The following is a 23,145-nucleotide window of genomic DNA, read 5'->3' as shown; positions in this document are numbered from 1 at the left end:
CCAGAAATGGGCTTCACACATTGTACCCAGTTTGGGAACCGAATAGAACCACTAGAATACCTCACCGCTCCAAAATGGACCTCAAATATTGACTCGTAACATTCTGCGAGCGGCAATACACAGTTCTCCGATTTTTTGGAAGATTATCTCATTCAAATATTTGACAGCAGTGACCAAAAAGGTTAAAAAGCACCTTATGTAAGAATTTAGTTATGAGAAAACAACTGATAACTCTTGGCGAGTATATTATGCGAAAACAAGTAATAAGGACCCATTTACCTGAAATAAGAGAAATATTGTATATTGTATCATTTAAAAATAAGAGGAACACTGTATCTTTTAGAAATAAGGGGAACAGTGCATAATTTAGAAATAATGAGGAACACTGCATCTTTTCGAAATAAGAGGAACATTGTAGCTTTTCGAAATAAGAGGAACACTGTATCTTTTAGAAATAAGAGGAATACTATCTTTTTGAAATAAGAAGAACATTGTATCTTTTCGAAATAAGAGGAACACTGTATCATTTAGAAATAAGAGGAACACTGTATCTTTTAGAAATAAGAAGAACACTGTATCATTTAGAAATAAGAGGAACACTGTATCTTTTCGAAATAAGAGGAACACTGTATCTTTTAGAAATAGGAGGAATATTGTATGTTTCCTGTGAGCTAAAAACAGTCTGCATTTATTATGTATAGAACTACGTACGGACGAACAAATCTTGGACTGCCTCCTTCTGATCCCGATCCAGCACTTTCAGGTTGACCTGCAGTATCCATGGCAACAGAGTGTTTGGCAGCGTCACCTGTTGGTGAGCCGCCAGATGTGATGCCATATATAAGAGCATCATCCGGAACCTGAAGAAATAAATGGACAAAGTTTAGAAAAAGGGTAGAGTTGGTCCCCAGTAACCTATGCTTGATGTATAGGTGACTTTATGGTGGTGAGGCTCATTGACTGGGTTGATAGCGCATCATCATACCCTAAAGGTGTGGATCATTGCTCATAATATCCATCACTGGATTATCTGGTCCAGACATGATATTTACAGGTTGCATATAGCTGGATTTTAACAACTAAACATCATAATGTACCTGTTGTTCACAGTAGGTAATTCAATATTACTCTATACAATATTACAAGTTAAACAACACCCACAATTAGAGGTGAGGTGAAATGGGGTTTAATGTCGCGTCCAAGATTATTGCACTTATATAGCAACGTGCATGCACGTGTATATGTGTGTGTGTGGCTGCTTGTACTAGTCCAGACTGATGCCGATTTATAGTGCTAGCACACTGAGATACCATGCCGCAGTTTAACATGAATACCCCACTCAGACAAAGTATACTGACTCCGAGCCGACCAGTCCTTGTTTTAGCCCTTTAATGCCGAGCGCCAGACAGGGTAACAACAAGTACCATCTTTTAACGTCTTTTGGTATGACGCGGCTGGGGATCGAACCCCGGACCTTCCGCTCTCCGGGCGGACGCTCTACCATAAGACCACGGAGGTGGTCCTCCCACAATTAGAAGGCTGTGTGTTGCAATAGATTAACTGTAATGCCTTGACAGATTAACTATAGTCATATGAAAAAATGCGGTGTTCCTCAACTTATTTTGAGTAGTATATATGCTGCATGCAAATCATTCCTCACTGATAATAAATTCTAGGCCATGTATACACAAGTGTGGCAACTTTCACGCAGAATTACGACAGTAGTAGATCACTAAGTGGAATGAGTAGCTGGTTTTCATCAATTATACGGGACGGTCGGGTAGCCTGGTGGTTTAAGTGTTCGCTCGTCACACCGAAGACCCATTGTACCCATGTCTGGAATCGAACCCGGGTCTTCGGCATGACGAGCGAACGCTTTAACCACTAGGCTACCCGACCGTCCCTCATCATCCATTATAAGTCTCATTATTCACACACAGCCTTGTAGCAGTTATAAGCTTAGTTGCATAGTATTAACTAATCAGAGCTTGATGCTAATTACAAAGAGGCCTAAAAGGGATAAAGTTTGATTAGTGTGGGCTGCTAAAAAAACAGTTGTCTAACTGCAGCAGCAGCAATGTCAATCCGTTCAAAAACATTCTACAGCTCTACCTTTTTCATTCGCACATAGTTGGTTTCTTTGTTGTTAAACCTCACACTCAGCAATATTTCAGCTATATGATGGCGGTCTGTAAAAAATAGAGTCTGGACCAGACAATCCAGTGATTAATATCATGGGCATCCCATTAGTTTCCTCTTACGACAGGCATAGTCGCCTTTTACGGCAAGCATGGGTTGCTGAAGACCTATTCTAGCCCGGATCTTCGAAGGTCTTGCAAATAGTGAGTGGGTGGGTGGGTGGTTGGGTGAGTGGGTGAGTGAGTGAGTGAGTGAGTGAGTGAGTGAGTGAGTGGGTGGGTGGGTGGGTGAGTGAGTGAGTGAGTGAGTGAGTGAGTGAGTGAGTGAGTGAGTGGGTGACATAACTCGGTTAAGCACCTATTTTTCAGCTGAGGGACCACATATCTAGAGTGCTGAGAGACCAAGAATGCTCTTCACTTCATTAGACCCAGGTTGAACCTGGTGCACACAAACCACTACTGACAGATTTTGCTAGTTTCTTGTTTTACAACATGCTCAGTAATATTCCTGCATCATGATGGTGGCCTATAAATAATTACATCTAGACCCGACAATTCAGAGATTCATGTCATCAAAGTGTAATGGCACACAACATGCAAGTCACCGAGTCTGACCACCCAATCCATTAAGTCGTCTCTTACGACCAGCATAAGTTACCCATATATCTGGCATATATCTTATATTACAAGCTACAGATGTTATAGAAACTTTATTTCCTTGTCATAGTTAACAGTTTTATGGGTTCTATTCACTGAATTAATGTTGTTTTGTGTTTTGCTGAAAATTGAATCTACAGTTCAAAAGGTTGTAAATACTGAACACGATTTGAATGCTGATAATTTTTGATTCACCAAATATTCTTTATTCATAACACCCTAGAACAACTGTGAGTGAATGAGTGAGTTGGGTTTAACGCCGCTTTTAACATTATTCCAGTTATATCACGGCGTGTCAGCTTAATGTGGGAGGAAAGCCCGAAGTGATGCAGGTCTCTGACGTTTACCATTTCTGTGAAACCCACGAGCACAGGTATGGTGCTGACAAACCTAGAAACATAATCGGGGCTAACCGGGATTCGAACCCACAATCATAGTCGACTTTGACGACTGGGCCACCTGTGCCCCCCCCCCCGAACAAACAACCATCAACAACAAATTGCTCTCATTGCGGCTTTTATTGGCAACACCACGTTATTGATTCCACCCATTAATTCATTACTATTTACACATCCATTATTACTGACATATTGTGGAACAATTACTTTGGCAACCATCAGGTGGGAACAATAATTATGTAATATGCAGGTCCCATCAGCAAACAGTCATATACAAACAGTAGTTATGCCTTCTGTATTCTATCTAGTTATGGTAATCAATTATCAATGATGCATCATGGCTGTTTCTGAGTGAGTGAGTGAGTGAGTGAGCGTAACGTTAACTCATTGTTTTGAGGAGATATGTCATAATAAGTAAAAAATGTTTACACATTTATAAGTCTCGCAGAAATAGCATTCAAAGATTTTAAAGATTAATCAAGATGTCATATGTGCATATTTGACACTCATATCTGAGTCATAAAAACAGCATTCACTCCCAAAAATATACATTTATCAAATTATCGTCATAAGTTAACAAATGCTTTGAAATTTATCACAGTCACAGCAAATAGCATTCACAGAATGTTTTATGAAGATTTATCAAATTTCATGTAATATTTTTAGATTTCAAACTCATAAATCATTCAAAAACTATGTACAAATTTTAAGTTAACCAGCATAAGGTATAATATTTGACAAGTGCCTCACAAACCACGCAAGTTGACAACTGTCGACATTTTACATAACATTTTCAACCCAGTCAGACCAAACATCCACGACTCTTACACAGAACCTATCACTCAAAGAAACCAATACACTGATATATGAAGAGCTTATACCACTATAAACCATGCATGCACATTGATAATTGTTGACATTAAATACAAACACTTAGAAATTAACTAAATGTATTATGAAGATTTAACAAATTTTATCTAATATATTTTGTTTTCATACCACAGGTATATAAAGAGCGTATACCACCATAAACCACAAATTGCTGACATTAAATAAAAACACTTACAACCCAGTCAGACAAAACATCCACAAATCTTACACAGAACCTATCACTCAAAGAAACCAATACACAGGTATATGAAGAGTTTATACCACTATAAACCATGCACATTAATAATTGCTGACATTAAATAAAACCACTTTCAACAGTCAGACAAAGCATAGACCTACAACTGAGCACTGTTATTCAAAGAAACCCACAGACAGGTATAAGAAGAGTGCTGCACGCCCACACATTCTGGGCCTATATACCCCAGAGCTGGGACAAGCCAGGACCTGTCACTCCAGGTCCTCGGAAATCAATACCTGTCAATACCCGACATTGATCAGCTACTGGGTCACCCCCGCTCCCTCCATACCTGGAGGCAGACCTACAACAGTCTTGTCTGTGTCAGGCCACTACTGGAAGCAATTAAAGGATATTAAACCTACAACAGCCTATTCTCTCACCAAGGTAAGCTTAGTGTAAACTTGTCTGCTTTGTACGTTGTTAATGTTGATGCTACTCCAAAGTTGTCAAACATGTTTACATTATACATAGCATATGATTGGTGGCTTATTTGAATGACGTTTAATTATTACCATAACAAACGTGTTTACTCAGGGCATACAGCAGTTATCCCCATGGAGCTACTAACATAGCATTGTAGAGTAGGTGATAATTCTGGTGATTTATTTTAATGAGTTGGATCATGACAAATACTTTTTTACCTTGACAGATATGAATAATGCAGCACAATGCAAGTGTTAGAACAAGTTTTGTCTGCAAGATAATACAGTGTTATTTTCAGTTATGTAGATCAAGATGGCTTCTCTGTATCACTAATGGTCTGGTGATACCTATTACTTTTCGTAAACTATACGGACGTGGTTAAGCATGGCAGTGTGTTTCTTGATATGATTACCAGCATGGGAGAGTGTCACTGGTGTCATTATAAGACATACATGAGTATGAGTGAGTGAGTGAGCCAGTGAAAGTGAGTGAGCTGGTGAGTGAGTTAGTTAGTGAAGGCGTGAGTGAGTGAGTGAGAGTGAGTGAGTGAGTGAAGGCCAGTGAAGTGAGTGAGCTTGTGAGTAAGTGAGTGAGTGAGTTAGTGAAGGCATAAGTGAGTGAAAGTGCGTGAGCTGGTGAGTAAGTGAGTTAGTGAAGGCGTGAGTGAGTGAGTGAGTGAGTGAAGGAGTGAGTGAGGAGTTAGTTGGTGAGTGAAGGAGTGAATGAATGAGTGAGTGAAGGAGTGAGTGAAGGAATGATTGAGTGAAGGAGTGAGTGAAGGTGTGAGTGATTGAGTGAAAGAAAGAGTGAGTGAAGGAGTGAGTGGGTGCATGAGTATTTGAGTGAAGGAGTGATTGAGTGAGTGAGTGAGTGAATGGAGTGAGTGGTGAGGGAGTAAATGAGACAGAGGGTGATCGAAAGAGTGAAGGAGGGAGAGATTAAAGGAATGATTGCAGGAATGAAGGAATGATGTAAGGAGGGAGTGAATGAGCAGGATTCCTGGCAATAATCCACCAATATATAGGCCGGAGACATGCATCCATCATGAGGACTGAACCTTGGAATGAGGCTTGGCACTTTAACAAGTGCCTCCTCCAAGCATAAGTCCCACATGAAGTGCTGGTTTATTGTGAAACTAGATATACTACTCCAGTGCCGTAGTCAGCCAGGGGGGCAAGGGGGGCAGTTGCCCCACCTAGATATTTTATAGAAAACAGTTTTATTTGAATCAAGTTGGGGACAAGCGATACCTGTACAAATATTTGCCACCCCACCCCTGTCAAAAAAAGTTAACTACGGCCTTGTACTCAGCGTTTGATAGGGATAATCTTAGTGTTCTAAGCGGAAACTAAAACCGACAAATATTAATCAATACAGACATGGAACCAGTTTTTGCTAAAACGTTTGAGTCCACCTTGAAAATTGGCCCATAGCTTCATTTTCATTATATTTTGGTGTTGTCATACGGAGTATTTATTATTAGCTGACCTAGCTAGACAGAACAGGACTAGTGGACTGTGGAACAACTTATTTTCTCTTTCATTTAGTTGCATTTCTATTCGCAGTTGTCCGAGTTTCATAACAGTTTAACCTATTGATATAGATCATAGAGATTGATCATTACAAACTACTGAAATATCGATCAATTATCTATAAACACGAAGAAAGAACAAATATGCAAGAAAGTTCCAAAAGAAATCAACATATTTCACGCCACTGGTCAGCAGTGACACAAAAACAGCTGCTTTCCATCTTTGACAATCGACAATATTGAAAACGACAAGTCTGTTTCGGTAAATCTAAACTATATTTCATCACAATAGCTTATGTGAGTTATTATTGATGACAAAAGTTTCATATCAACAATCGTTAATATTTCTTCCCATCCACGATAATTCCATTTATCTTTTCAGCCAGTTTAACCAATCATGAAGAGTCGAGTATCATGTCCTAAAACTTTCTCTCTCCGATACATTAATATTGCATTAACATCATACCAAAGCCTCTCACTTACATAATACTGTACAGTCACTAAGTGCTATACTGTAGTAGTTAACAAGGGTCCACAACTGATCTGTCAACATGGTGAGTGTGTACCAGCACCACCTCCCCTGACACACTCAGTGGGCGAAGTGATGATGTGTATCTACATGTCTACATTGTCACAGATCACTAGGGCAGCAACGAATACACAATGAGGCGAATACGATTCATATCACGAATATAGGGTAACGAATACGAATATTAATTCACGAATCCTATTACAAGTCTGATGTAGCAGCTGAAATATTATTTGTATTATTTGTTATATTCAGTGAAACATTCACAACATAAATTATTTGACATGGTTTGTTAATGATTAATAAATATACATTTATATACTGCACTTATCCAGGTACTAGTATCTGTTCAAATGCTACATTATGACCAGTGATAACAATACTGTCATCCTAAATATTATAAGAGTGTTGTTTTTGAAGAAATCTATGCATATTATATGTTCTAATGATAATTTTTGGTACAGGGTATGTAAATATGCACATGCTTGCATATCTAGTGGCCACGAATAACGAATTAAGTTCATGAATGGATACGGTTCGATTCATCGAATACGCGAGTGAATCGTAACAGCCCTACAGATCACAGCCTTCATGTTTGCTGTAAATGGTGACTATGCTTGTCATAGGGGGCGACCAATGTGATCGGGTGGTCAGACTTGCTGACTTGGTAGATGCATGTCATCATATCCCAATTGCATAGATGGATGCTCATGTTGTCAATCACTGGATTGACTGGTCCAGACTCGATTATTGACAGACTGCCATCACATAGCTGGAATATTGCTGAGCGTGGCGATAAACAACAAACAAAACAGCCTTCACTCTTGGGATACAAGACAAAACATGAAGACAAAACATCTCATGTTTGTCTTGTACAAAGATCTTCCCCATACTTTTCATGTCTTCTATTTTTGAAAACGTTTCATCTCACTTTATTAATGTAACGCATGAACACCTGATTCAATGGACCAAATCATTAACGTCACGCTTAATAGAATCTTTCAAAAAGTGGTATTGATTTATAAATGTGCTTGAGCATTGCAAATGGAAAGATATTAACATTCCACGATAATATTCAGAATCCTTTTCTCTCTCATGCACTGAGATTATACCTTGAACTTGACATCCAAGGAATAAAACTGGACTATACTTATCAGTAGATGAGGTGAGGTGAAATGGAGTTTAACATCGCTTATAAGGTAATTGCAGTTATATAGTGACGTGCATGCATATGCATGTATGTGTGTGTGGCTCCTATCGGTCTGCACTAATGACAGATTTATAGTGCGAGTACACTGAGATACCATGCGACAGTGTAACATGGATACCCCACCCAGAGACAGTATACTCCCGAGCTGACCAACCCTAAAATGTTTTAGCCCCTTAATGCAGAGCGCCAGACAATGTTTTAGCCCCTTAATGCAGAGCGCCAGACAGTGTGAGTGAGTTGGGTTTAACGCTGCTTTTAACAGTATTCCAGTTATATCACAGTGTGTCAGCTTAATGAGGGAGGAAAGCCCGAAGTGATGCAGGTCTCAGAGGTTTACCACTTCGGTGAAACCCACGAGCACGGGTATGGTGCTGACAAACCTAGAAACATAATTGGGGAGAACCGGGATTCGAACCCACAATCATAGGTTTCTGGCGTGTCCAAGGGACGCAACTCTGCACAGCGAATCTCGGCGCCTTAGATGACTGGGCCACCCGTGCCCCCAGCGCCAGACAGGGTAACAAGAGGTGCCATCATTTAATGTCTTTTGGTATGCCACAGGTAGGGATGAAAACACCAAGCTTCTGCTCTCTGGGCAGATGCTCTATCAACTAGCCCAGGAGGCAGTATATACAGTTAATGGTACACTGCATTAATTCAATTTAATTGACCGACATATTTCCCCGCCATAGCACCTAATTGTAATGCCAATATTGAACACGTCTATGAGATCTTTTCATAGAAGATATGTGTAGCCTTGATGGTCTGTGAATATCAACTCGTTCATGCAGTACTATTAAGTGCAAAACGGCTACATGTTTTGTCTAACAGACACAAGGCCCCCACCACATGCCTGACCACTTTGGTGAACCAATGCTCCTGTGTATATGTGGATATCAGATGGGGCATGTGTAATGGACATATCATGCTGGATTACGACCTGTGACAAAGATTTTTCACGCATATATGTTTGCATAAAATATTGAGTCCGAGCCTAAAAAGCAAGGTGACAAATGACAAGATGTCATGTGACTAACATTACACAATCACACAAAAAGATCGAAATAGTAGCTTAGATGCAAGTTCGATAATTTTAAGAAATATTTTTCGGATTCTAATTATTACTTTATTTATTTACGATTTGCTTGAAACGACTTTACATGTTCGATATGGACCTGTTGACAAAGCATATTTCCCAGATTATTTTTTATCAATTTTCAAAAACATTGCGCAAAATAGTTCCTAAATTTATATCTATCAATAAAATATGACAAATTGAAATTAAAAACATATTTTCAGACATTGTTGAAAAGTGATAGATTTAATGCATGAACAATACGACAAGTAGGTTCATGAGGCTATATATTTATTTTGGCTACGGCATGGTCGGTGCATCGGCCTGCAGTGTCTGGGGACTCGTGATGCTGTGGCCGGTGAACCAGCCAGCAATGTTGAAAGAGCTAAACAACAATCCTACATCAATACCTTTCTCCTAGCGCCAGTCTAGTGATTAACTGTCACCTCCTGATCTTCACAGGGGGGAGACAAGCATGGGTTGCTGGAGACCTATTCTCCCCCGGATCTTCACGGGGGAGACAAGCATGGGTTGCTGGAGACCTATTCTCCTCCTGATCTTCACGGAGGAGACAAGCATGGGTTGCTGGAGACCTATTCTCCTCCTGATCTTCACGGGGGGAGACAAGCATGGGTTGCTGGAGACCTATTCTCCCCCGGATCTTCACAGGGGGAGACAAGCATGGGTTGCTGGAGACCTATTCTCCTCCTGATCTTCACGGGGGAAACAAGCATGGGTTGCTGGAGACCTATTCTCCTCCTGATCTTCACGGGGGGAGACAAGCATGGGTTGCTGGAGACCTATTCTCCCCCGGATCTTCACAGGGGGAGACAAGCATGGGTTGCTAGAGACCTATTCTCCTCCAGATCTTCACGGGGGGAGACAAGCATGGGTTGCTGGAGACCTATTCTCCCCCGGATCTTCACAGGGGGAGACAAGCATGGGTTGCTAGAGACCTATTCTCCTCCAGATCTTCACGGGGGGAGACAAGCATGGGTTGCTGGAGACCTATTCTCCCCCGGATCTTCACGGAGGAAGACAAGCTTGGATTGCATGAGACCTATTCTCCCCCGGATCTTCACGGAGGGAGATAAGCATGGGTTGCTGGAGACCTATTCTCCCCCGGATCTTCACGGAAGAAGACAAGCTTGGATTGTTGGAGACCCATTCTCCCCCGGATCTTCACGGAGGGAGACAAGCATGGGTTGCTGGAGACCTATTCTCCCCCGGATCTTCACGGAGGAAGACAAGCTTGGATTGCTGGAGACCCATTCTCCCCCGGATCTTCACGGAGGGAGACAAGCATGGGTTGCTGGAGACCTATTCTCCCCCGGATCTTCACGGAGGAAGACAAGCATGGGTTGCTGGAGACCCATTCTCCTCCGGGTCTTCACAGGGGGAGACAAGCATGGGTTGCTGGAGACCTACTCTCCCCCAGATCTTCATAGGGGGAGACAAGCATGGGTTGCTGGAGACCCATTCTCCTACGGGTCTTCACAGGGGGAGACAAGCATGGGTTGCTGGAGACCTATTCTCCCCCGGATCTTCACGGGGGGAGACAAGCATGGATTGCTAGAGACCTATTCTAGCCCGGATCTTCACAGGTCTCATGAAGTGGGAGTGAGTGAAAGAGTAGGGTTTATTGATGCTTAAATGGTATTTTAGTTTTATCACAGCCTGTCAGATTGTTTGGGAATTTGTTGTAAAATCATGATTGATGATTGCACCATCTCAACTGATCAATCATCTAACTTAATTTCGTGTCACTTTGCTGCTTTTCAATGTTAGGTTCAATAACAAAAACAATCACAGATACATACTTCAGCACTTTAGCTTTTGAAAACGATAATAACTTCTCTCCTAATTTGTTTTCCTCCATGTACCAAGAAGTAAATATGGAAAATTGCATGCAATTGCCTGGTGGCTCGGACCTTCCATTCAATCTTTGATTGTTTCAATTAATCAGACCACCAGTAATGTCAAATTACTATAGGTGGGTCTCAAGAGATGTAGGTCGTAGGCCAGTGAGCTCTCCAGGATTTTAAACTAGTGAGTGAGTGAGTATGGTTTTACGCCGCTTTTAGCAGTATTCCAGCAATATCACAGTGGGGGACACCACAAATGGGCTTCACACATTGTACCCATGTCGGGATTCGAAACCCGAGTCTTCGGCGTGACGAGTGAACTCTTTAACCACTAAGCTACCGGACCGCCCCTGGATTTTAAACTTAGTACCTCTGGTAGGCATATTTGGAGAAAAAATTATCTTTTTAAAAATTGGGATTTTTCTAATTTCTTATAAGGTCTATTTTAACATTGTATTTTGAGATTGCAAGCAACACAATAACATATACCTGAGCATGACAACCTCTTGTTATCTGTGAAATACAAGTTATTTTAAAAATCCATTAAAGTAGCTATTTGTTATATATATTGATGTAAATTGGGAAACTTTTAATTCCATTTCGGGAATTTTTAAAATCAGACGATTGTGACTCAAATATTTTAACATAGACTTACGATAATTGTAGCGCTAAGATAGCTTTGTGCAGCAGGGCCCTGGTGAGATATTATGTAAAGAAGACTAAAACCAGGCCGCAACTGATTAATCAACTCAACGAACACAATAAAATGTCCTCAATTCCGATCCCAGATTAGCTTGATTAATGGAAGAGCAGGCTTCAGATGTTTCTTCATGATCAGATAACATTAATTAAGTACGCAAACTTCAACAACACGTCAATTATTCAAGGACAACATGATCGTCACATGTTATCTACATAGGGACCGACCATTTCATATTCTGAGAGGCCTGGAAGTTTTTGTGAGAAAATAATTTGTTCAAGAAAATCCTGGGGGGGGGGGAATCTTCAGGTTTTGGAAATTGAAAAAAAAAAGGTTTACTGGACATAAAAAAAAAATATCCTTGTAAGGAAAAAATAAACTTCTGTTTCTTGTCAGGGGCTACCACAAGCCTTAAGATAATTAATCTTGCATTTTAAAAATCATTTCACAAATTAATAGCTTTTCCCTGAATTATGGATATCGTGCCATATAATTTGCCTCAGGTGTTAAGATAATCAATTAGTACAAATCATATGGGTAATCCATAACAACATACTCAAGTTGCCAATGATAACAATTTGCCAAATGAATCATGAGTTGATTGCAATACAATCATGAGTTAATTGTGATTCCAATCTGGCTAAGCCGTCTCATTGAGCGCCACTGCTCTAGTTATAACTCTGATGTGGGTCATGGCTGCTCCTCAAGCAGGTGATAACTCTCTGAGCACCCACTCATGGGGAATCAAGGGGCCTCAGTAAACCAGTAACCTAGATTGTAGTTTGAATAATTAAGGCCTTATTTTATCAGTTAGTTGACGGATGTTTCTCTCAATAAATCATCAATAAAAACTAAAATGGCTTATAGAATAAATATTACTTTTAAAAAATATAGGAAATGTCATGCATCAAGAGGCCTTGAGCCTTTGTGTTATATACATTCATGGTTTTATACATTAGTCTTAGTTTTAACTCCCGTATAAATTCACGAAAATGAAGCCACAGATTTTGTTCGGAGGTTAGATATTTTTTCAGCTATATTTGCAAATCCATATATTCTTTTAATCAAAACGCTGAGCCTCATTGTTTGTTTTACAAAGAGCATCTTGCGGCAATGGTTTTTTTCATCAGTCTGAAGCACAATTTTTAATATTTTTTTTAAGCATTCTCTTGGACAATTCTTCTTCTTTTTTTACAACAATCCAGCCTCCACCAACAAGGATTATCCATAACTGTTATCGACTTGTGTTATATAGTTATATATATGATACAGTTAACTACGTTTATAACGAACACTCATATAACGAACTGACGGATATAACAAACTTATTTTTTGTCCAAACATTTGCTGTATATATGACTATAACAAACTACGGTAGTAACGAACTAAACATAGTGGTCCCTTTGAGTTTGTTATCATAAACCATAGTTTACTGCTTATGAAAGGACACATGGGTGACATTTTCTATTTCTATTTCACTCCTCGATATTAACGAGTAGACTCACGATGTCATCATCACGCATATGTCAACTGTAAAGATACAAATTGTTACACCTGGCATACACTCCGCGATATTTGCAAATAAACTCAAGATCACAGCAATCAGTAATGAATAAACACTTGATGAAAATCATTGATCGGTGTCTTCTAGGACTTCAAAAACAGCATGTATACACCAATCATCTCAGGAGAACAGTAATCTGAGATTAAATTGTCAACGTAAAACATCAAGGAGTAATAAATATTATTTTCATGATTACCACATGATTTATACATTTAATGATCCCCAATGGAATACATGTGTCCGATGCAGTCTCCCGGTTTAGTCTCCATGGTACCAGCTGTTCCCCATCAATCATCACCATGTTACAAAATCTAATCCTCTCAAGGGGAAGACATTGTTTTCCTGACATTCAAGGACATCTGCTTCCAGAGCAAACATGATATACATGTTTACATTAATCTACAGAAGTTTCATCATATTTCATCTGTCAGTTCATATAAATGCTGTTGTTATCAATTGTTAATGCATTATTCACAACCATACATGTTTTCTGACCTTATTTTTTACAAGCCACAAGTCCTTAACAAAATCGAACCCCACATATTCAAAATGCCTAATACCGTATTCCACGTATAAAGTGCCTGGGGCGCTCTCAAAATTGGTAATAGTGGGCTCTCATTAGAATATAATTTTGGTGAGAACAAAAACAGTGTTGAAAAATTGTAAATTTCGTACAGTAGTTTATGCTGACAGCCTGAAATGATTCAAAAGAAAAGTATGTACGTATCATACACGAGAGATATATTTTCCAGAATTTAATTGCCCACAATTAAGGGTGCATATAACACACGAGTATTATACACGAATCAATAAGTCTTGTGTACATTGATCAATCGGAAGGGGTGCTAATTGGGATTGTTCACTAGCAAATATATTAGCAAATATCGCCATGGGCGCTTATTAGAGCGGGGCGCTTATTACGTCGAATACGGTAAGGTAAGTCAACTCATGATGTTACCCGTGAAGATCCGGGGTAGAATATATCTGTAAAAGGCGACTATGCTTGTCGTAAAGGATCGGTTGGTCTGAGGCTCCCTGACTTGATGCATGTCATCGATCCCAATTGCGTGGATCGATGCTCATGATATCAATCACTGGACTGTCTGGTCCAGACTCGATTTTTTACAGACCACCGTCATATAGCTGGAATATTGCTGAGTGTGGTGTCAAACAACAAACCAAACCAAACCAAAAACTCATGATGTACCTAATACCCAATCACCAATTGATTGCTCATTGAACACATTCCATCTGTTAATACTCATATTTTCCCATGCTGGCTTCAATGTGGGAAATTAACTTCTTTATCCCACATGCTAGGCCAGGGTAATAAGTACAAAAAGAAGCTAAGACAGAACAATCTTTGCAAAAATCAACACAACTAAGCCTTAAAACTATCAGATACTTAAGAGCTGGATTGATCAAACAATCACAATCCAAAAATAGGTTGACTTCAAGGAAGTCTAAACTTTCCGTACAAAATAAACAATGAACCTGAATACTAGCAAGGTGAGGTGAGGTGAGGTGAAATGGGGTTTAACGTCGCGTCCAAGATTATTGCACTTATATAGCGACGTGCATGTACGTGTGTGTGTTTGTGTGGCTGTTTGTACTAGTCCGGACTGATGCCGATTTATAGTGCTAGCCCACTGAGATACCATGCCGCAGTTTAACATGAATACCCCACTCAGACACAGTATACTGACTCCGAGCCGACCAGTCCTTGTTTTAGCCCCTAAATGCCGAGCGCCAGACAGGGTAACAACAAGTACCATCTTTTAACATCTTTTGGTATGACGCGGTTGGGGATCGAACCTCGGACCTTCCGCTCTCCGGGTGGACGCTCTACCACTAGACCACGGAGGCGGTCGAATATTAGCAAGGAAATGTTGAGATTAATTCAGCTGATGACCAACATGAAGCTGCTATGCTTATCTCCTCTCATCAAAAAGGGATAGATAGCCCTTAATTATTAATGATCACTGACTCCTTAGGGCAACATGGCAGCGTAGGTAAAGTGACAACGTCAAGCAATCCCATATTGATCAGCATAGTAGCAGAGTTGGGGTATACAAAGCCGTAACAACCGGTCGTGTGGGTAGACGATGGCTAGGTAAACTTGGTCTGGTGAAAATCAGGTGCTGACAATCTATCTCCACACAAACCTGTATTGATCAGTGAGATGAAGCCTTAAGTCATGCATGGCTAAAAGAAATGATGTGTTAGATGTCATGTAAATAAGCCAGGTGTATGCGATTAGGATCACCAGTGAGCACTGTGACAGCCAAGCAGGCAATGTTTCTCGATGGAATACATTAATGGATTCGTTGTCATCTATTCCAATAAGACCAATACTTCTCATCGTGATCGATTGAAAACCGTCTAGATTCTAAAGCAAAAGACCCTCAGTCCGTAACTGAACTGTTGTGGATTAGCTTGGATATAACTCTCACTATAATTAGGGTCTGAAACAGCATATTCGCCTGGTGGGACATTCATGTTTATACCAACCACTGTGACATGTCAGTGACAGTCCTATAAAGGATTAATCGACCTCATCTGATTCAGGCTAAACTCATGGATTGTGGATCAAATGACAGGACTAAATTCCATTGTCTACATAAAGATCAATTTGTCGGCCTGATGTGTCAAGCTTTTAAGCCATAACAAACTTGTTTGCATGCCATTTAATGTACAGCTTTGAAAACAACTAGATCAGTTGGATCCTTAGAATCACAGTGAAGACAATTCAACCAAAGAGGTACAATTAACTGATTCAGAAACAGGATAGTAGCCACATTCTGCCACAGTAGAAAGGTATTTGGCTGTATTCAGTGCAAAGAGATTAGGCGGTATTCAGTGCAGAGAGATTGGCGGTAATCAGTGCAAGGAGCTTGGGCTGTAACCAGTGCAAGGAATTTTGGCTGTAACCAGTGCAAGTAGATTTGGCTGTAACCAGTGCAAGTAGATTTGGCTGTAACCAGTGCAAGTAGATTTGGCTGTAACCAGTGCAAGTAAATTTGGCTGTAACCAGTGCAAGTAGATTTGGCTGTAACCAGTGCAAGTAGATTTGGCTGTAACCAGTGCAAGTAGATTTGGCTGTAACCAGTGCAAGTAGCTTGGGCTGTAACCAGTGCAAGTAGATTTGGCTGTAACCAGTGCAAGGAGTTTTGGCTGTAACCAGTGCAAGTAGATTTGGCTGTAACCAGTGCAAGTAGATTTGGCTGTAACCAGTGTAAGGAGTTTTGGCTGTAACCAGTGCAAGTAGATTTGGCTGTAACCAGTGCAAGTAGATTTGGCTGTAACCAGTGCAAGGAGTTTTGGCTGTAACCAGTGCAAGGAGTTTTGGCTGTAACCAGTGCAAGTAGATTTGGCTGTAACCAGTGCAAGTAGCTTGGGCTGTAACCAGTGCAAGTAGATTTGGCTGTAACCAGTGCAAGTAGATTTGGCTGTAACCAGTGCAAGTAGATTTGGCTGTAACCAGTGCAAGATCACAGTATCACTGCAAGTAGAAACTGCAGGTGTGTCCGAGATCTGAAGCCTTTAACTACTGTTTGATCACACATTGTTATAACCTTATTTAAAGATCTGCTGTAATTAGAGAAAGGAGCTGAAGCCTTCAACTCCTGTTTGATCACATGCTGTAATGACCTCGTTAAGAGATCTGCTGGCTAGTTAATATAGAACAGGATATATGAAGTAGGCCAGAACAGATTAATGTGATCCCTTGCCCGAGGACATTGCATGGCGTGCCTTTCATGTGGTAAAATTATGCAGGTGTGGACTGGTCATAAAAATTCACTCCATTGATGGACATAGGCCACCGAGTGTGTAGGTGGTGATATACTGGTCAAGTCAGGCAACATTCATATAGGTGAGAAAAGGATAAAACGTGTTGTGAAGTACAAGCATTAATGTGATGGACGCTGCTCACGGTAGCTGTGTACGTCTGATCATTCAAGGTCAGTATGCCTGAACAATTCCACGCCAACAGTCTTAAAATTACTGCAGCAACAAAACTTGACAGTTACAACAGAGCTTGACAAGGGACAGATACATCCAAGAGACACGTAGGCATAAACCCATCAGTGCCGCCTTCATATACCCCAGGCTACATGCTTGAGACCGACACTTCTCCAGTGCTTTGGCTGATCAAGTCATAATAGTCTGGTCATTAGGTCACTGACGCTCAAGGAGATTGAGGCCAGAGGGGATGAGTGACGTGACAACAAAGCCTAAACGATTGCCATTGCCGGAATTGTCAAAATACGTCTGATACAAAAGACTAACAGGACAAACTTACTAAAACAAGACAACAAATCTATTTCCATGCCTGAATTCTATGACATTCCCCAACTATTGCATCATCCAGCCTAATCCTGTGATTGGGCCTTTTCAACAGAGAAAACTTTCTTGAAAGTCACCGGTCTGCTGCAATCAAACCACATCAATCTAGCTCTTTGTGACACTGTTACCTGTTCTACAGCATCGACATCAACATCAACATCAACATCAACATCCACACTCAGGTGAGCACTCTGAGGCTGAGGCAAACAACAAGTCAGCAGGGTGCTAAGTGCTCAATACATCCCCCGGGTTGCAGCGGAACTGGGGGAGACAAAAGCACTATTGATTCCCGGTCCTGTGCTGGAAGTAAAGGGTGAGCGGTGATTGGCATCAGTTGGTTCCACTGTGTGCAGGTGAGAGTTGATTGCCACTAGATCAACCAACATGGATGGAGTGCAGGACGATGCCGTTCCACCTTCACCGACATGGTGCGACATGAACCTAGAATTGGCTCTCCTCAGAGAAGGTAATAGTACCTTTGTCTTCATCTCACAGTTTGTCCATGGGGGTTCACACTGCATTGAACAGTATTTCACGTACATTGAAGTGTGTCAGCGTCAGGTTGAGGGATTCTTAGTCCAAAGTGACGCAGGTCTTAGACATTTATCACCTTGGTGAAATCTATGAGCATGGTTATATTGTGTTGATAGACCAATAATACATATATATATACAATCTTGGGATCAGAACCAGCAAGAATACACCCTATGAAAGTTATAAACCTGTAGACCCTTCTCTTTTGTTTTAACTATTGAAATTATTATTGACATCCAGTCTTGTAATAAATTCCCTTCATATTACTACAAACATTCCTGGGAATAAAAGGTCACTTTATCCCCTCATTTAGCAACCTGGCCCACAGATATTTTATTTGTTCACCAATAGGTATTTACACAAAATTTGACATTAAGTTTCTTAAATTATGAGATATATCATGTTTTTAAATTTCTGGGGTTTATTGTATACTGGGTGCACAGGAATTTTATACAGTGTATCAATTTTAGGCTCATTTATCATAGAAGTGTTAACACCTACAATCACATGATTATCTTACTCTCAAAGAAATCTCTTAATTATATTGTGGGAAGAGATGGATAGGTTTAAGGCAGCTTTGTTTATACAAAGATAATGTTATGAATATACAGTGTCTTTCATAAAGTGGTAAAAAGTAACATGTTTTATTTGGGGTAACACTTTCTTAGTTGTACAAATTCTAGTACTTTTGGGGTTCACTCGCCAGCACAAGTCGGCCATCTAACCTTTCAGCCACCGAGGCTTGGACAAGCCCAAGAGCTACAGAGTATGTGATTCAGACAACCAGATCACTGACTTTGTGTGCTGGTGATTAGGTGCCTCACTCAAAGAGTGTGGGTTCGAAGCCCAGATGGGACTCAACCCAATAAAGTACTAGAATTTGTACTTTACTTAGAAAAAGTAATTCCAAATATAACATTTGTTATAAAGGTTATGTTATTCCACATGCACATGGTTGACTGAAGTAATGGCTCTGGCTGTCAGTCTGTCTGTCTGTTTATTGTTTAACGCCGCACTCAGCAATATTCCAGCTATATGAAGGCGGTCTGTAAATAATCAAGTCTTGACCAGGCAATCCAGTGATTGACAACATGAGCATCGATCCACACATTTGGGATCGATGACATGCATCAACCTAGTCAGCAAGCTTGACCATGCACGAATCATAGCATGACTAAGAAGAAATAATATGCATCTTGCCTGCAGGGATAGGTGTTATCTTGGGGTGTTTGTCATTCACTGCCTTTCATGACAAGATCCCAGATTCTAAATGTGAAAGTTTATATCTAGACTCAGGCTAAAGATTTATTTAGGACTTAAAACTAAGTGCTTGTGGCAGGCGAAATGGGAGAAAGCCTTATACAATATTTGGTCCCCACACACATTACCACCAAGTTATAGTCTATTGAGCTACAGATGTTTACATTTCTCTCAAGAACCAGTTGTTCTTGCTTGACTGCTTCTTTCCCTATCATTAAAATCAATCAACTACATTATATATTCAGAGTTGTCTGCACACGGAGGACCTATTGTTTGGAAGGATAAATAGATAAGTATTTTATTAACCATGAATATTTCATACGCAGTAAAAAAAAGGAAAAACTTTTCTTTTGCTCATTGTAGTGTTAAATTGAAAGGACCGTGAATCAATCTTAGCCAGACTGCTAGCAATTTCATTCCAATCAATCTGTCATTATACAGCCGTCTAACAGTATGCAGCTTTCTGCTGTTGGGCAGCTTTCTACATTGTGCAGCTTTCTGCCGTTGTGCAGCTTTCTACATTGTGCAGCTTTCTGCCGTTGTGCAGCTTTCTGCCGTTGTGCAGCTTTCTGCCGTTGTGCAGCTTTCTGCCGTTGTGCAGCTTTCTGCTGTTGGGCAGCTTTCTACATTGTGCAGCTTTCTGCCGTTGTGCAGCTTTCTACATTGTGCAGCTTTCTGCCGTTGTGCAGCTTTCTACATTGTGCAGCTTTCTGCCGTTGTGCAGCTTTCTACATTCTGCAGCTTTCGGCCGTTGTGCAGCTTTCTACATTCTGCAGTTTTCTGCTGTTACCTCAAAGGGATTTTTCGAAAGCAAAACACAGGAATAGTATTGTTTGACAGGCATTTCTGAGAAAAGGACAAAGTAGACACAGTTTATGGATAAACAACAGCATAAGGCGAGACCAATTTAATTGCTAGGATTACGGATCCGCCGACACCATTTTTCGCCAAATCGGAAAAAAAAATAAATGAAATTCTATCATTTTTTTAAAAAATATTCTACCCGACATCCGACATCCGACATCGATCGATAAGCCTTGTTGTGAGAGAATACATGTAAGGGGAAGTAACTCTAGTTTTTAACTAAAATTCCTTACGCAAATGTGTCGGCAAATTCCATTAGTCGTTCCACGCGAACATAGCCAATCGAATGCGTACTCTCAATTACAAGTGTTTCCCGCATGCGCACAGCGTGTATTGAATATGCCGGGACCATGTGTAGGACATGGGGTGTCAGTTTGGGTGTTTTAACTCTTTCAACACCGTAGGCCGGTTATCCGGCCAAGAAGCATCGAGTCCCCAGACGTAGTCACGTCAAAATAATATATATATTTATGGACCTACCTGTGATGTCATTCATTTATTAAATCTTATAACATTTCACAATGTCTGAAATACGTATTCCATTTCACTTTATCATTTTTAATCGATACATTAAAAAATTATTCACTATCTCCCGCGGTGTTATTGAAAATAAAATTCTCGGACACAAATTTCGACAACGGGTCCACATCGAACATGTCAAAGAGCAAAATAAAGAGGTTCTAAACAAATCTTTAAATATATTATACAAAGTAATAAATAAAATCAACAAAAATATATCTAAAAGTAATCAAACTTACATCTAAGTTATTATTTCCATCTTTTCGTGCGATCGCTTGTAGGCTAATGTATGTCGAATGACATCTCGGCTTTCGTCGCCTTGAATTCTCGGCTCGGACACGATGTTTAATGCAAAAATATATGTGTGAAAAATCTTTGTCACAGCTCGTAACCTAGCACGATACATTCACGAAGTTTTATATTTTTAATATATATCGTGATTTCCGGCTTAAAACGTTCAGAATAACACGATTTAACAAAAATCTTTCGCCAACTTCTAATATGTATAAAACACGAGCTTGGTACCACAGCTGTAATTTGATTGGCTGCATTAGGTCATGTGCTCAAAATTGACCAATCACGAAACTTGTAGCAGATTTCGACAAGAAAGCGTCATTAGAAACCAATTTTAATCCAATGAAATTGCTTGTTATAACTACGGAAAAAAACCAGACGATGTTACGAGCGTGTAGATGAAGGAATAAGCTTTCTAGCGATGTGTCATATGCCATTCTTCGACGAATGTGTTATTCATACGAAGCCTCGAAAACGGCGGTATTTCTTCATGTTACTGAGCGGACAGCCGCTGTTATCGGGAGATGGGTGATGACAGAAACTATTTATAAATTCTTTTTAAAATGATTTTCCAATTACGTAAACAATGAAAATAAAACAGAAATAGGCAAGTGGATTTTATTAAATGTTTTCGCTTCCTTGGTCCTTAATCTGGATGTTAACAACGTGTTAGCTTACATTTTTTATTTTAATACAACGAACTTAATTTAGTTGTAAATGCATTATTTTAAATAATGTGAAAAACACAACTTTCATATTTATAAACCATAGGATCAGACCTTTCAAATGGTGTATAACATGTAGTAGAAAATATATTTTACAAGCAGATATTTTCTTTGATAAATGTTGGCTTCATCTATCACACAAGCTTCTCTGGGAACTCGGTGTTAATGCCTTTTATTATCTGGTGTCTTTCGACAATGTCAGCAAAGTATTTCAGCGTAAGCGTTCTGAAGGTAGTTTGTGCTTATCAAAGCGAATCATGGAAAGTCAACTGGATGACACAGTTGGTGATTTGGCGATGGAGATGGACTTTCTATTCAGGGGTGCATGCAACAGAATCTAAGGCTGGTTCCTACGGGAATATTGTCGAACTTACAACACATATGCAAGTTTTAGCAGACTGGACTAAATTATGTGACAGTGGTGGCAAAATCTATAATAAACAGGGCTATTTAATTTAAGTGCATGAGTGTTACCTGATCATTTAACACGATAAAGTTATACTGGACAGAGTATTTCATTGCTTGCATTGCTTGCAACATGCGTGGTGGGTTATACTGAAATACTTTTGCAGCTTCTGTGGCACAAGTGAGGGATTTTTTTTGATTTTTTTTGATTTCCTCCTATCAGCATTCCTGGCTCCTAAAATCCGTAATACCTGCGAAAAAAATTTCTCTCAAGGACTTTTTTTTTTTTTTACATTCCCTCCTCCATTCAGCCACTTTACCCGAAAAAATCCGTAATCCTAGCAATTAAATTGGTCTGGCCTAAATATATAAATATTAATTGTATAAATCTTATAAAATATAGCACAAGAGAAGTTGTGATGCCAGACCAACACACCAAGAAAGGTTATTAAACCTGTACAATCTTTCTTGTATTTCAAGTTGATTTACCTGCAACAGTGATGCTGTTGATTTTCAGACTAAACATATGCAATTATTATTGAGTTGAACTCTCTGAAAAGTTGAAATTGTTGGAGGAAAACGGAAACTCATTCGTCCCATAATGAGTCAGACGTGAGGAAGCTTACATGATCCAATCAACAAAGTGCAGGGAGGAAATAACTGGCTTTTCTTGCTTTTCTAACATGAACATCACTGAGCGACCTGACAATTAGGTGAGGTGAGGTGAAATGGGGTTTAACGTTGCGTCCAAGATTATTGCACTTACATAGCGACGTGCATGTACGTGTGTGTGTTTGTGTGGCTGCTTGTACTAGTCCAGACTGATCCCGATATATAGTGCTAGCTCACTGAGATACCATGCCGTAGTTTAACATGAATACCCCACTCAGACACAGTATACTGACTACGAGCCGACCAGTCCTTGCTTTAGCCCCTTTTGGTATGACGCGGCCAGGTATCGAACCCCGGACCTTCCGC

At 40.0% G+C, this 23,145-nt stretch overlaps 2 protein-coding genes across 3 annotated transcripts in view; one reads left to right on the top strand and one right to left on the bottom strand.

Moving 5' to 3' along the window:
* The window catches only part of LOC124141780 (tudor domain-containing protein 5-like), a 77,190-nt gene that overhangs the window by 11,751 nt on the left and 42,294 nt on the right, over nt 1–23,145 (bottom strand). Inside the window, exon 14 of the mRNA XM_046509869.2 lies at nt 712–860. Within this exon, the coding sequence (XP_046365825.2) occupies nt 712–860 (149 nt within the window). The remainder of the gene's footprint in view (nt 1–711; nt 861–23,145) is intronic.
* The window catches only part of LOC124141781 (E3 ubiquitin-protein ligase TRIM56-like), a 38,539-nt gene continuing 19,031 nt past the window's right edge, over nt 3,638–23,145 (top strand). Inside the window, exon 1 of one of the 2 annotated variants that reach the window (XM_046509871.2) lies at nt 3,638–4,706. Coding sequence is in view for 1 of the 2 variants with exons in the window: in XM_046509870.2 (XP_046365826.1) it covers nt 17,951–18,032 (82 nt within the window). In the remaining variant the exon portion in view is untranslated. Of the gene's footprint in view, nt 4,707–16,586; nt 18,033–23,145 lie in introns of those variants that run through there. The other variant, XM_046509870.2, reaches the window with a different exon arrangement.

The sequence above is a fragment of the Haliotis rufescens genome, unplaced genomic scaffold (genome assembly GCF_023055435.1).
Source record: "Haliotis rufescens isolate VD_foot unplaced genomic scaffold, xgHalRufe1.0.p SCAF_8, whole genome shotgun sequence".
NCBI lineage: Eukaryota > Metazoa > Mollusca > Gastropoda > Lepetellida > Haliotidae > Haliotis > Haliotis rufescens.
This window is presented reverse-complemented; position numbering and strand designations above follow the sequence as displayed.